This window comes from Brassica rapa, chromosome A03 (genome assembly GCF_000309985.2).
Source record: "Brassica rapa cultivar Chiifu-401-42 chromosome A03, CAAS_Brap_v3.01, whole genome shotgun sequence".
Lineage (NCBI taxonomy): Eukaryota > Viridiplantae > Streptophyta > Magnoliopsida > Brassicales > Brassicaceae > Brassica > Brassica rapa.
In genome coordinates this window covers 5,801,365-5,814,349 of record NC_024797.2, presented here as the reverse complement: position 1 = coordinate 5,814,349, position 12,985 = coordinate 5,801,365, and the positions used below count along the sequence as shown (strand labels likewise).

At 36.4% G+C, this 12,985-nt stretch overlaps 3 protein-coding genes across 7 annotated transcripts; 2 read left to right on the top strand and 1 right to left on the bottom strand.

Annotated features, from left to right (window-relative positions):
* Positions 1-292: 292 nt before the first annotated feature.
* Positions 293-2,842, top strand: LOC103856978 (transcription termination factor MTERF9, chloroplastic). 2 transcript variants are annotated; one of them, XM_033288667.1, is made up of 5 exons: positions 293-695; positions 1,009-1,081; positions 1,163-1,236; positions 1,355-2,047; positions 2,122-2,842. In XM_033288667.1, exons 1-5 carry the CDS (start codon positions 414-416, stop codon positions 2,437-2,439), a joined length of 1,440 nt encoding a protein of 479 aa, XP_033144558.1. In that variant the 5' UTR covers positions 293-413; the 3' UTR covers positions 2,440-2,842. The 2 variants fall into 2 exon arrangements, with proteins under 2 accessions (XP_033144558.1, XP_009132370.1); XM_009134122.3 differs by having other exon boundaries at positions 306-695; positions 1,163-1,275.
* Positions 2,843-2,884: 42 nt separating this feature from the next.
* LOC103856977 lies at positions 2,885-6,754 on the bottom strand. Of its 4 annotated transcripts, none has more exons than XM_033288646.1 (6): positions 5,415-6,754; positions 5,236-5,279; positions 5,031-5,150; positions 4,159-4,914; positions 3,822-4,041; positions 2,885-3,737 (listed from the first exon to the last, which is right to left on the bottom strand). In XM_033288646.1, the coding sequence occupies exons 1-6, from the start codon at positions 5,707-5,709 to the stop codon at positions 3,268-3,270; spliced, it is 1,905 nt and encodes a 634-aa protein (XP_033144537.1). In that variant the 5' UTR covers positions 5,710-6,754; the 3' UTR covers positions 2,885-3,267. The 4 variants fall into 4 exon arrangements, with proteins under 4 accessions (XP_033144537.1, XP_009132369.1, XP_018513196.1 ...); XM_009134121.3 differs by having other exon boundaries at positions 5,031-5,153; positions 5,239-5,279; positions 5,415-6,751; XM_018657680.2 differs by having other exon boundaries at positions 5,236-5,330; positions 5,415-6,663.
* Positions 6,755-12,103: 5,349 nt separating this feature from the next.
* LOC103856975 lies at positions 12,104-12,793 on the top strand. The gene has a single exon (XM_009134119.3). It carries the CDS (start codon positions 12,233-12,235, stop codon positions 12,533-12,535), a length of 303 nt encoding a protein of 100 aa, XP_009132367.1. The 5' UTR covers positions 12,104-12,232; the 3' UTR covers positions 12,536-12,793.
* The last annotated feature ends 192 nt before the right edge of the window (positions 12,794-12,985 follow it).

Sequence of the window (12,985 nt, the reverse complement as noted above, 5' to 3'; positions counted from 1 at the left end):
TGTAAAAATACACAAAATGTTCAAATTGTAATAATCACGAATCTCCTCCATATTTGTCCTCTCTTGCTTTCGTATTTATATCATGGGAGAGAACATCATCAGCGTGTAAATATATTTCGGTAACCACTGCTTTAAATCAGGCCACGTCGACAACATGTTTGTGGTTTGAAAAACAGTAATCGAAACGGTGTCGTTTTTGTCAGATCGTTTACCTTCTTCAAACGCTGTCGGAACGAGTTAATGTTTATGTCTTGTGATGAAGCTCAATTTTCTTTTTTGTTTTTTTAAACTAATATTTTGAATAAAAATAAAATATAATGGAATTAGGGTTTTAGAGAATATATTCGATAATATCTCTTATTGGATAATCTCTCTCTCTCTCTCTGTTACATTATCCTCTCCCCTGCCCAAAAATGGCGGGTTTCTCATTCTCCTGCTTCTGCTTCATAAACCCACCAATCCTCTTCACTCTCCCCTCGGAATCACCTCTCTTTCTTCTCGGTTCCGGCAAAGATTCGCCGGCGACGAGACGGCGAGCCAGAAAGCTCGTCGTATCGAACGCACACTCTAACCCCAAGATTATAAACCCGAAGAAGAAGTCTAGGTATGGGCAGACGTTGTCTCCGTATGACAGCGACGAAGAGGAAGAGCTTGATGATGAGAGTGACGATGATGATGATGACTGGTTACTCAATGTCTGTTTCTTTCCTCTTCATCTATCTTTTGTTCTTGAAATTTCCGAAAATTCGAGCTTACATGATGTCAAAGATTTGAGCTTTGAGCTTAAATGATGTCAAAGATTCGTGGATTTAGCTAAAAATGTGTGATTTGAGCTTACATAATGTTAAAGATTCGAGCTTTGAGCTTACATGATGTCAAAGATGTGTGATTTGAGCTTTGTGGTTGGGGAATTTAGCTTGGATTCTGTGTTTTTTGGGTTCTTTAAGGATGTGTGATTAGTCAAACTTGTTAAAGAAAGTGAAGTTTGGGTTTTTTTGTTTTGTTTAGGATGACTTCGCAGAGGTGACAGAGTATGAAAAGAAGAAACCAAAGTCACAGAAGACAACCATTGCTAAGAAAGGTTTGTAATAGCACTTGAATGTTCTTCTAACGAAAAAACTTGAATGTAAATGTTGCTTAAGATGTTGATTTGGTTGTGAAGGTGTGAAGGAGGCCGTGAAAAGTTGGGAAACTGATGAAGACGACTTAGATAATGCCTCTGACAAGAAGAAGAAGGTGGAGAAGGATTCTTGGCGTTTAGATGGCCGTGGAAAGGTAAAATATTGAATACATTTCTCTCCTGGAGACAGAGAAAGCAACTTACTTGTTTTTTTCTTTTGCTGTGTTTCATTAGGTGAGCACGAGGAAACACGTCGCCAAACTATACCCTCGTCTCTCAGAAGAGATCGATATAGACCCCAAATGGGTACCTCTTCTGGACTACTTGAGCACATTCGGTCTGAAAGAGTCGCACTTCGTTCAAATGTACGAGCGCCACATGCCATCTCTCCAGATCAATGTGGTATCAGCGCAAGAGAGGCTCGACTACTTGCTGAGCGTCGGTGTCAAACACAGAGACATCAAGAGAATGCTGTTGAGACAACCACAGATACTTCAGTACACGGTTGAGAACAACCTCAAAGCTCACATTTCCTTTCTGATGGGACTTGGGATCCCCAATTCCAAAATAGGACAGATAGTTGCCGTAACCCCGTCTCTGTTCTCTTACAGCGTCGAGAACTCCCTGAGACCCACCATAAGGTATTTGATCGAAGAGGTTGGGATAAACGAGAATGATGTAGGCAAAGTTGTGCAGCTTAGCCCTCAGATTCTTGTTCAGAGGCTTGATATAACGTGGAACACTCGTTACATGTTCCTCTCCAAGGAGTTGGGAGCGCCTAGGGACAGTGTGGTGAAGATGGTCAAGAGACATCCGCAGATTCTTCACTACAGTATTGATGATGGGTTCTTGCCTCGGATCAATTTCCTTAGAAGCATTGGGATGTGCAATTCTGATATATTGAAAGTCTTAACTAGCCTTACACAGGTTAGTAGGTTTCTTGATTAAGTCTCTTTAGAAGATTTGCTCTCATGATAACATCTCAAAATGGGTCTTTATAGGTTTTGTCTCTCTCACTGGAGGATAATCTGAAGCCTAAGTACATGTATTTGGTCAATGAGCTGAAGAACGAAGTGCACATTTTGACTAAATATCCGATGTATCTGAGCTTGTCCTTGGACCAAAGGATACGCCCGCGGCACCGGTTCTTGGTTGAGTTGAAGAAAGTGCGGAAAGGGCCGTTCCCTCTTAGCTCACTGGTTCCAAACGATGAGAGCTTTTGTCAACAGTGGGCTGGAACCAGTGTAGATAAGTATCTCGCTTTTCGTCAGAGACTATTACTCAAGGATTTTGCAAACAAGTATGAAAAGAGAGGATAATGATGATGATGGAAAAATGGAAGTCAGCAGTTTTGTTTCTTTTGTTGCTTCAAAACCGGTGAAAGAGGTTCATGAGCAGGACTGTGAATGACCATTAACTTCTGGTGATACACAGTTTCTGCAAGATACAAACATTTACAGGAAAAGAGAATCCTGAGAAAACGGCATGGCAACAGACATTATTCATTTTTGTCTACACTTCAAGTTCTGCAATGTTTTGTGGTATAGTTCTCTCTTTTTTTTTTTTTTCTGCTTATAGTAAATCATGGAGAAGAGAAACACAATCTCTGTGTAGTGTTTTTTGGCCTTGTTAATAATACTATGAACATCATATAAAGTATTGTTAGTCCTTCTGCAAACAGAGGTTCAAGTAAAGATTCAAGTTATGTAGATGTGAGATTCATTGTGCTCTTCTTACTTCTATGTATTTTGTATCTTCCATAACTGCTTTGTTAAATAGTTTATTTACTCACATGAAAGTCGATACATTCAAGCTTTATCGGTCATAAAGAACCTTGACCAGTAAATACATAACTCTAATGAAAGACAAATTACATATCAAGCCCAGAAGTGTGTTTTTTCCCCTAACAACATTGCTTAAACCTAAAATAACCAAAGTCCTAAATAATCCTACCAAATCATGCCTCTTCAATTTTCTATACAACCTTTACCTACTCTTCTCTCAGCATCCACCAAGCCAAACCAAGAATCACTTCTTTTTTTTTGTCTGCAAACTATGTCAATCTATACACAAAGAAACACCAAAGTTTCCGGAGATGTGGCACGTACCAGTGTAACCAACATTATATAGACCTCAAGAAAGCATCGTTACGTTGTGACCAGCGTGGTAGTAGTGTCTGTTAGGGTGAAGTCTGATTCTGATTTGCGTACCTTCTCATCATTAACGGTGACATCATCCTCGTTGTGGTCTTGCACAGTCTTTTCATTGTTGACATAGGCATTAGTTTGGTTACTTCCAATCTCTTTGTCCTCTTGTCTGCTTTCATCATTCTCCTTAACAGCCCCATCATCTTTAAGCTCTTTGTTCTGTTCTCCTAAAAGGTCCAGTTTATCGCCTCTAAGTTTTGCCACCTCAACAATATCTGCCATTGCAATGGGCTTTGCCTTGGCATCATTTGCAAGAGTGGAGGACATGAAAAGCTTGGCTTCCGGGCTAACATCAGAAGATATAAGAGAGAGTATTTCGGGTTTAGGATCGATATCAACCCAGCTGTCTCCCACCCAGTCTCTGGAACTCCGAACATCCTTCCTGTGCACTGTTAAGTATAAGTTCTCCCCTAACATCATCACAACAAAACAAATGTCAGCTCTAAGACAAAGATGGAGAAAGTGGAGGCAACCAAGTGAGTTACAATCATTACCAGGGATATATATTTGCAAGTCCTCAGCGTTTGGTTTGTCAGTGGCGATTACAACACCTTCCCACCAACCATCATTCCACCATGCATCAACTGCTTCACCAATTGTAGGGTCAAAGTCTGCTATTTTAGCATCAGGAGGAGCAGGGCGGATTGTTGGGCGGTTGGACGACCTCATACCAAGCTTATCAGGCATAGCAGATTTCAAAGCCGGCACCCATTCCTATGGGGAAACCAAAGAAAAACAATTAGGCAACAAACAAAAGATTGTAAGAAAAAAAAAAGACAATTTCCAAAAACAAAATTTAAAGAGCCATTAGCTTTGGAAGCAGTTATGTACCTCAAGGTTTCCATATCCATCTTCGTCCTCTATATCATCATACTGGAGTTTAACCTGTTTTCTTGATACTTCCAGGACAGTGCACCTAAACCAGCAACCTCTAATGCCGCTATCTTGACATAGAAACTCTATTTTTGCATCAGGCTTAATCACTCCATTATAACAAGGATTTTTATGAGCATCGACTAGGGAAGGAAAGCTTTTCCCTGAGGGATCAAGTTTGAGTCTTTTACATGAAGATTCATATCTTGTTAACAGATGTGCTTGTTTCTTCTTGCTCCTCTCAGCGCCATTCTCACCCTCACTCCACTGTTCATCTTCCTCTTTATTCATCCCACAGACTACAGGATCAGCCTCCATAGAACTTAAGCAAGACATTATCGGTTGGTCCAGATATCCACGCAATTTACTCAAGTCAAAAGGTTTGATTTTGTTCTTCTTCAGTTGCCGGTAGCACATGTGAACCCTCGCCAATAAAGAATTGGGAAAAGAAGCTATACACTCCTCGTAATGCTCACGGGTCAAAACAGTGGCGGGACCATCGACACACTCTGCACTGATGACCTGAGAGTGAGGGGTGATGAAAACCTCTTTTGGGTGTGGGTTTTTGAGAGAAACTGCACCCTTCACTTCTTTTGTGTGATGGAACCACCTCACTCTGACCTTTTTTAGGCCACGCTTGTCCTCGTACATATCTTCCAGATACGCAACGTACAGGTCGTCCGCTTTGCTCATCACAAAGACAAAAGATTGAACCTGAAAATCCAAAAGAAGACATACACCTTCAAGTGAGGACAGAGTCCCATCTATGATAACAGATCCAAACACAATGACAAATCAGCATATACTCAAACCAAAGTTTTAAAACTTACCCCTATAGTTATCCCATTCCTACAGAATGATGGGTAATGTTTGAGCTGTTTACCACACATCCAGGACGTTCCTGACCACATAATCTCCCAATTGTGAACCCTCAAGTTTATGGGAAACCGGGCCTGTGAAAAAAAGATTTTTCCATCAGTACCACAAGAGAGAAAGTGCAGTGGCTATTGTCTAAAGGATTAAGCAGCTAGACATCACCTCTTCAGTTGCTTGAGCTCGCTGAGCAGCAAATCCATAGCCTGGAAATTCAGGAGATCCATTAGATTCCCCCGAATCACATTTTGGTGACTCTGTAGAATAGGTGACAGTAAACAAGTCGGTTATAAAGATAAGAAGAGAGTCCCTCATAAAGTCACACAAAGATAAACACGTACTCGACCAGTTTCCTTGTGTATTTTGTTTAGAAAGCATCGAAGTGAGCCAGTCCACAACTTCTCTTCTGGACCTCCATTTGAAACCGGAATCGATCGAATTCTCGGCACCATAAGCACGCACAAAGTCCTCAGAGACAACGTAGAACATGTGTCTAACACTTCTCTCGGTTCCAACCACAGCTAAGATGGATTCACCGGAAGAGTCCTTGAGGAAGTAATGAACAACACGGTTCCCTCGCTCCTGTGAGACAAAATGCTCTTTCCACTCCACAAAATGATGATCATCCTCGCACATTTTCTCAATTTCTCCAAAACCCTTCTTTAAGACAGTTGTTAAATAATCTTCATATATACCAATGATAACCTCTAAAACGAATTAACCCTAAACCTTACGTGGCGTGGAAACCCTAAAAGCAGACTCTTTAAACGCTCTCTAATGCACTAAATCTTTGAAGTCTTATGTAAAGTTTGCAGCTTTGGGGGAGATCAAATAATCCTGACGAAGAAGAAGTTGGGATTGGAGAAAGCGGAGAAGAGCCCAGTGAGGGGAAAGTTACGAAGATCTGCGGAGCGATCGGAGACGAAGACGTGGAAACAGTTGTAGAAGCTCGAGAGCGCCGCAAAACACCAAGATGCGATTTTGACTGCGGGAATCAGCTGAAGCATGACGATGACGAAATGGGCATCTCAGAATTTGCGTTTTAGGTGGTCGCAGAACAAATGATTCAGAAGAGGAGAAGAAGAAACTGTGAATCAGAAAGCTTAGAGTGGTGGCGAGGACACGAAAACGATGATCGATTTTGAAGATCGGGAGAAGGAGAATCCGGGAAGATGAGATGAAGAGGAAGGAAACGAGTTCTGATGAAGGTGAACCTGAAGAAAGTAGGGTGTTCCCATGGATGATCTCTCTCTCTCTCTCTGTTTCTCGTTCTCTCTGTAAAGTTGCAGGGGTTTGGTAAAAGCAGCTGCTTGTTGAAGAAATTGAAGGAACCAATATGTGCATTTACATGGGCCTTTAGTGGGTTGGTTGGTTTAGCTATGATCTCGTGGGCCTTTAATGGGCCGACCGTGATAAAACGAAAGCACGTCTAAAAGAAAAGTCAACTGAAATCTTTTTATCTCTTTCTGTCACCGAGAAATTCAAAAGTTAATAAACACCCATTCAGAATGATGATAGTATTCTGATGGTGAAAAGCTTGATGAGAAAGTCATTTACTGGAAAATAAACTAAATCTAAAAAGGTTTATTACTCTACTGAAAAATATAAAGGTGTTGAACCTAAAGTCAACGCACTCCTTGTCCGATAGAACAAATCAAAGCATGACTCCCGAACAACTATACAAAACAAAGGCTGAGGTTGTTTAACAGAAAAAAGATACAAAAACATGTATACAGAAACAACTCGCGATTATAGTATAATCACCTACTTATACATATATATATATATATATAAAGCTCTTTTAAATTGTTTTATTTTTGGAAAGAGGTATATGAAAAAGGCATAAAAATGGTGAAAGCAAAGTTTTTTTCTTTTTGATAACAGTGGATTGATTCCAAAGATTTTATAGATTCAAAGACTAATCACCATAAGGTCTGCATGATCTGCAGCGTCCAGAGTGGTAAGAAAACGCAGTAATTTCACTACAATATTAGCTACAAAATTATCTGATCGCTAACATATCACACTAATTACTAATTAGCGATCGGATAATCTATTCCGTCTTGAAAACCATTGGGACTACAATTTCTAGAGCATGGCCAATTCTTAGCCGTCACCCTACACTACAAGATTTGCAAGATATTTGTTAGGGCTTTTCATATCAAATCAGGTTATTTCTTATAGTGCTAATCTAGAAGACTATGATCGATCTTATTCTATTATATCTACATCTTGTATTAATATTATGCCAAGTCGGACTAAACCTAAAAATCGAAAAACTCCATGATCATTGCTTAGAGGAGAGATATTTTCAACTCTAGTGTATAGACTGTATGTAAAGCATCGAGACACATCATCACCACCACCACACAAACACGAAAATCATATGAATGGCTCCAAATAATTCGATTGTCTTGGTTGATAAAGGGGCCTCCCTCTTAAATATGTATGCATTAAATACCTTCACCTACTTCCTCCTCCTCCTTGCATGCACACCAAGCCACAATATACTCCACCCGTTTTAATTTTGGTCCCACATAGAAAATCAGTGCATGAACCATCATGGTCGATTCTGGTGCAGCCAACTGTTCTTCTCCCATTTTGTGACGGAGTTTCTAAGGTTTGGTGCGTATGATCTCACGATAGGAGAAATAAATGACTTTTCAATACTTGGTTCATGGTTTTCGTACTAGAGTGTTAGGATAGCTTTTCATTAGGTCTCTATTAAAAACTAGGATCGGCCCGCCCTACGGGCGGAAATTTATAATAAATACTATTTTATATGAATTATATCATTTTATGAAGCTTTTTAAAAAATTATATAGAAAACTATATTATGAGAAACTAAATAATGAATAAAATTCAGAGATCGTATTGTTACTTTGAATAATCATTTTTAGTTTGAATTAAAGTGACACTAATCTTCTTTTTCTCTATTTTCAGAGAATATACAATTAGCAAAATAATTTAGAAAATCTAATAATATATATCTTCATATTATTTTATTTCACTTTGACATAAAAATAGAAAATCTAAAGTTTAAATAAATGTTACTATATTTAATTCAAGAAGTTTAAGTTTTTTTTTTAAATTACACTAACTAATTTTTCATGTTAAAATTATATATATCAAAACTATATAAATACTATATAAATTACACTAACTAAATCGGTTAAAATATAAAAAATGATAAAATCACAACTATATATGGAATGAAATATACTAAACAATAAAAGAACTAAGTGTAATATAACAATTAACAATTTGGAAAATCAAGATGAACTAAGTCCTTTCTCAAAAAAAAAAAAAATCAAGATGAACTCAACCAGATATAAATGTTCTTTTACGTTCGTTTCTTCCTGAAGAAGTAACTCTGTTTTGTAACTTTTAGTGTTGGATGTATTAAATAAAATCCTATAATCCATATTTCATCAAATATCCCATTTTCATAATCACATAGAACAATCAAAGAACATGTTAACTTTATATTACCACCCAAAAAAGAAGCACACCACAAAGCAAGATGTATATAATAATCTTTGCAATCCAAATTTCGATCTCCTTTCTGTAATTTCTTCTTTTCTTCTTGATACTTCATGAGCAATATAATAAACACTTTCTACTACTTTTTCTAAAACATATGAACACACGATTTTCAATTTAAGTGGCATAACTTGACAATGTGACAGTGTATGAGGGAGACATTTATTCATACTAAAACTCCCATAGCCTATGTTTGAAGCTTACAATGATATTCCAAAAGTTTGAAGAGAAATAGTTTCAAGATAGAAAAAGCCTGACCCGAGTTTCATGACATTCCCGAAAGAATTGGATTAAGTATTCTCATTGGATTTCACAATGACGACTACAAATGTTATTTTCTCCAAACTCAACTACTCATGATCTTTACTTGGGATATTATCATACAGTAATCACCACTGCAGACATTTTGACTTGTCGTCTGACTCTCTGTGTAGTTACAAACATGTTCCTTGGATGAGCTGCACAAAACCTAGTAAGTTGCATAATGTGTTAGATTTTTTAGTGAAGTTTGTATATCCTTAAAAGTTAGAAAACAAAGAAATACAGAATCACTAATTGATTCAGCTTTGGGTCTCTATTTTATTATCCAACGCTTGCCTTACTATATCTATTGAAAATATTGTCGTGTAAGGGTGCTCACAAAAAACTTAGGTCTCCAAAGGTTAAAGCTAATGCGACTCACTATTATTATCTCCTCTAGACCATATAGTGGCAAAACTTTTCAATGGTAGGTAGAATCGCTAAGTATCAGTGGAAAGAACCGGAGGGCACAAAAGAATTTAACAGTTCAAAAACAAAAGAAACCTCTTACTTGATCAGCTGGTTTGAGTCTTATAATAGTTCTCACCATAGATTTCTTGTAACCCTCATTCAATTTTTCATAGGCTTTGCATTTCTGCACAAAGTTTAACACTTTTGAGTCAGACAATGTCAATCTACAATAAGGACCAAGATGAAGAACATTACCTAAATATCCTGAAATGGTCTCATAGGCGGTTTTCACTTTAGACTTAGACATCATGTGCAAAGCATAAGCTATATCCAAACTCAACCATCTTTCCTTTGTAGATAATCTCAGATACAGTCATTTTGTAAGTTATATGTTATATGGGTATGTGATCAAAAATACTTTTTATTTGTTTTGACTTTTGAGTTGAAAAAAAAATGGCAAAACCTTGGAGAAGAGGTTAAACCATCGCCTAACTCACCATTGACGCACCAAAAGCTCTATTCTTAACTTATTCCACAAAGATCGATACAAAGACTAATAATAATCACAAATTTTGTCTTAAATCCTTGATTCCTCCAGTTACTGATGCTCTGTCTCAATCTCTTATCCCTCTAATTCATCCTCCTTTCTTCCTCCAAACTATTTCTCCTGGTTTTGCATTAACCGGTTAATCATAGTTTCAATTTATATAACCACATCGAAGATAAATCTAAGATATTGAGGTGAGAGAGGGAAAACAATAATGTCGTACAGAGATGTGGAGAAAGGAAGGAATAAGAACAGAGGAGATAACAACCTATTTTTATGATGAAAGCTCTGGCAGAAATCACTGGACTTCCTATCTGATTCCGACGACCGTGGAATCTAGCTGTGTTTACCGGCGCCGTTAGGTGACAAAACAAATCGCTAAGTGCATCAAGATATATGATGTAAATGGTTTTATTGATGAAATTTTGAGCTAGAGTGAATGGTTTTACAACTTTCCCCAAGTCCTGACAATGAATTCAGCTTCATCGACATCTACTCTTCTCAAACCCAATCCTCCACCTCATCATAAATCCAATCATCACCGTCTCTGTATCTCCGCCTCTCTATAATCCACTTCATCACCTCATACTCCGCCGCAATTTAGATTGATTTCTGGAAATCTTATGATCGAAAATATCGGAGTGATGAATCTCCAGGTGTAGAACATACCCTTATATAGTAGAAGATCCTAAGCAAAGAAGTAATGGTGGGATATCTTCAATGATAAATCGTGGGATGAATGGGGACCTAGTGTTAATGCATCCAGAAAGTCGACGATCGGATTTCCCAAACTAAGGCGGCGAGCATCCCTTAAATCCAAAAAATATAGAAACTTTACACGATGCGTTAAAAGCCCACGATTGGAGCCTATCAGATTTCAGACGAAAACGAAGTGATGCGTTTTGTAAAATGGGGACACGTGTCAACAACATAGAAGTCGAGTTTGTGACATGGATCCTATGTGGCAGCACCAGGATAGAGAGAACTCTATTTTATATATAAAGATATACTAGATCTTGACCCGCGCTCCCGCACGAGTGTTGGTTTTAACTTGCGTTCAATGTAAATTTATAAACCATTAATTTTATAAAATATCCATTTATATTTTTATTTTTTGTAAAATATATTTAGAGTAGAATATATTATATTATAATATAGATGTTTGATAATAATTTTTTATCTGTACGTAATATTATATTTATAATTTTATAACTTGATGCAATTTGATGTAATTGTAATATTCATATATTAACCTATTGATTTTTTATTTATTTATTTAAAAACGATTTAATTTTTTACAGTAGGTTTTTATGAATTATTATTAATTTTATGATATTTGGTTTTCTTGAAAATTGTATTGTAACAAATTAATATATACTATATATTACATTTTGTGTTTTTATTTTCAGCAAAAAGAAATAACAATTCAGTGTAATTAATTAATTTAAATTTTGGATTTTAAGTGAAGTGGCAGATTTGTAAATAAGAAATAAGTACAATGGCTAAATGTGTAAGTAAAAAGAAATATTTAATCTACTATATGTGTTTCCAAACAATTCTCATTTAATCTGATATGCAAGTTTCCAAACGACAGAATCTGTAAATGAAAAAAAAATACATTATCTATATATGTAAAAAAAAAATATTTAATATGCTATCTTTGTTTCCAAACAACTTTCATTTAATCTACTATCTAAGTTTCCAAACAGTACTAAAATATACTTCAGTTTTAATAATATAGATGTATTCATTTTGTAACAAATTACGTTACATATTCGTTAGCTGCCAATGCAATATATTTTGCTCGGTTGATCACCAATTCAACTCCATATAAAAGGGTGATTTATGCTTTCAAGATGGTATAATTAGTCGCTGATTCTGAATATTGAAAGAGTCCAAATTTTCCATTTAAAAAAAATATAAATCTCTACAAAAGCAATTTTCCAAGCAAGTAATTTGATACTTGTGTATTGTTTTAAAAAACTCGTTATAATCCTATTCTACAACCATTACTTTGCCAGCTAAATACTCATATATATAATCTAATGTTTAAACATATAAAATTATATACGTACTAAATAAGTTGATGATAAGAACAAAATTTAAATGACAAGAATGATATTTATGTGTATATAAATATTAAAATATATTGTTTGGAAAATAAATCAGTTTGTGTTACCTGCCTCTCACTCTATATAAATACGAGTATTTGGCTGCCTTTACCAATCCTCCAAGCTTGCCTTTGAGTTTGAGCTTCTTATAATTGCTTCTTCTTTTCCTTCTTTGCCTTTCCTCTCTTTCTCTTGATCATTTCAAAACTTCTTTCTTTTGGTAAACTCTTAAAAACAACCAAAGACAATGGAAATGAAATGGCTATTGACCTCGGCTTTCACTCAAATGTTTGGCTACTCAAACCAGATCAATCAAACCAGCAACAGCCTAAGCACCCGCAACAAAATAAAGATGATGAAGAAAGAGGAATACCCAAGAGGGTTTCAAGTTCCTCTTCACTATCCTAAATACTCCAAGTCTGATTATGAAGCCATGGACGATCTCAGCCTTGACTTGCTCCTCAAACAATATGGAATCTCCTTCGAAGGATCTCTTGAAGACAAGAGGGTCTTTGCAATGGAGTCATTTCTCTGGCCTGATCAGCTTTAGGGTATGTTTGGTGTTTGAATATCCAAATCTCTCTCCCCACAAACGTCCGATCGTATCAAGTAGTCTCATATAATTAAAATGTTTCTGAATAATAAATCACGATATAATATGTATCGATCAATTAGTAGTAATCAGTAATCACGTTTGTGTGTTATATGTATGTATGTGGTATGGAGAAGTTTTGAAGCATGTAATAATGTACACATATGTAACCACCATGAGTGCATCAATAACATCTTTTATGTATTATATTCTAAACATGTGATCTATGGACTTATGATTATCAAATCATCACATGATTAATTACTAGACTCGATCATTGTTTTACCACAGAATATTGTATACAGTGTGTAAGCCCTAATCAACTAAAGAACACAAGCATATATTCTTGTTGTTTTAGTTTATTTTATTCATAGTAGTTATTAGCATTTACAAGGGTCAACAAGTTTT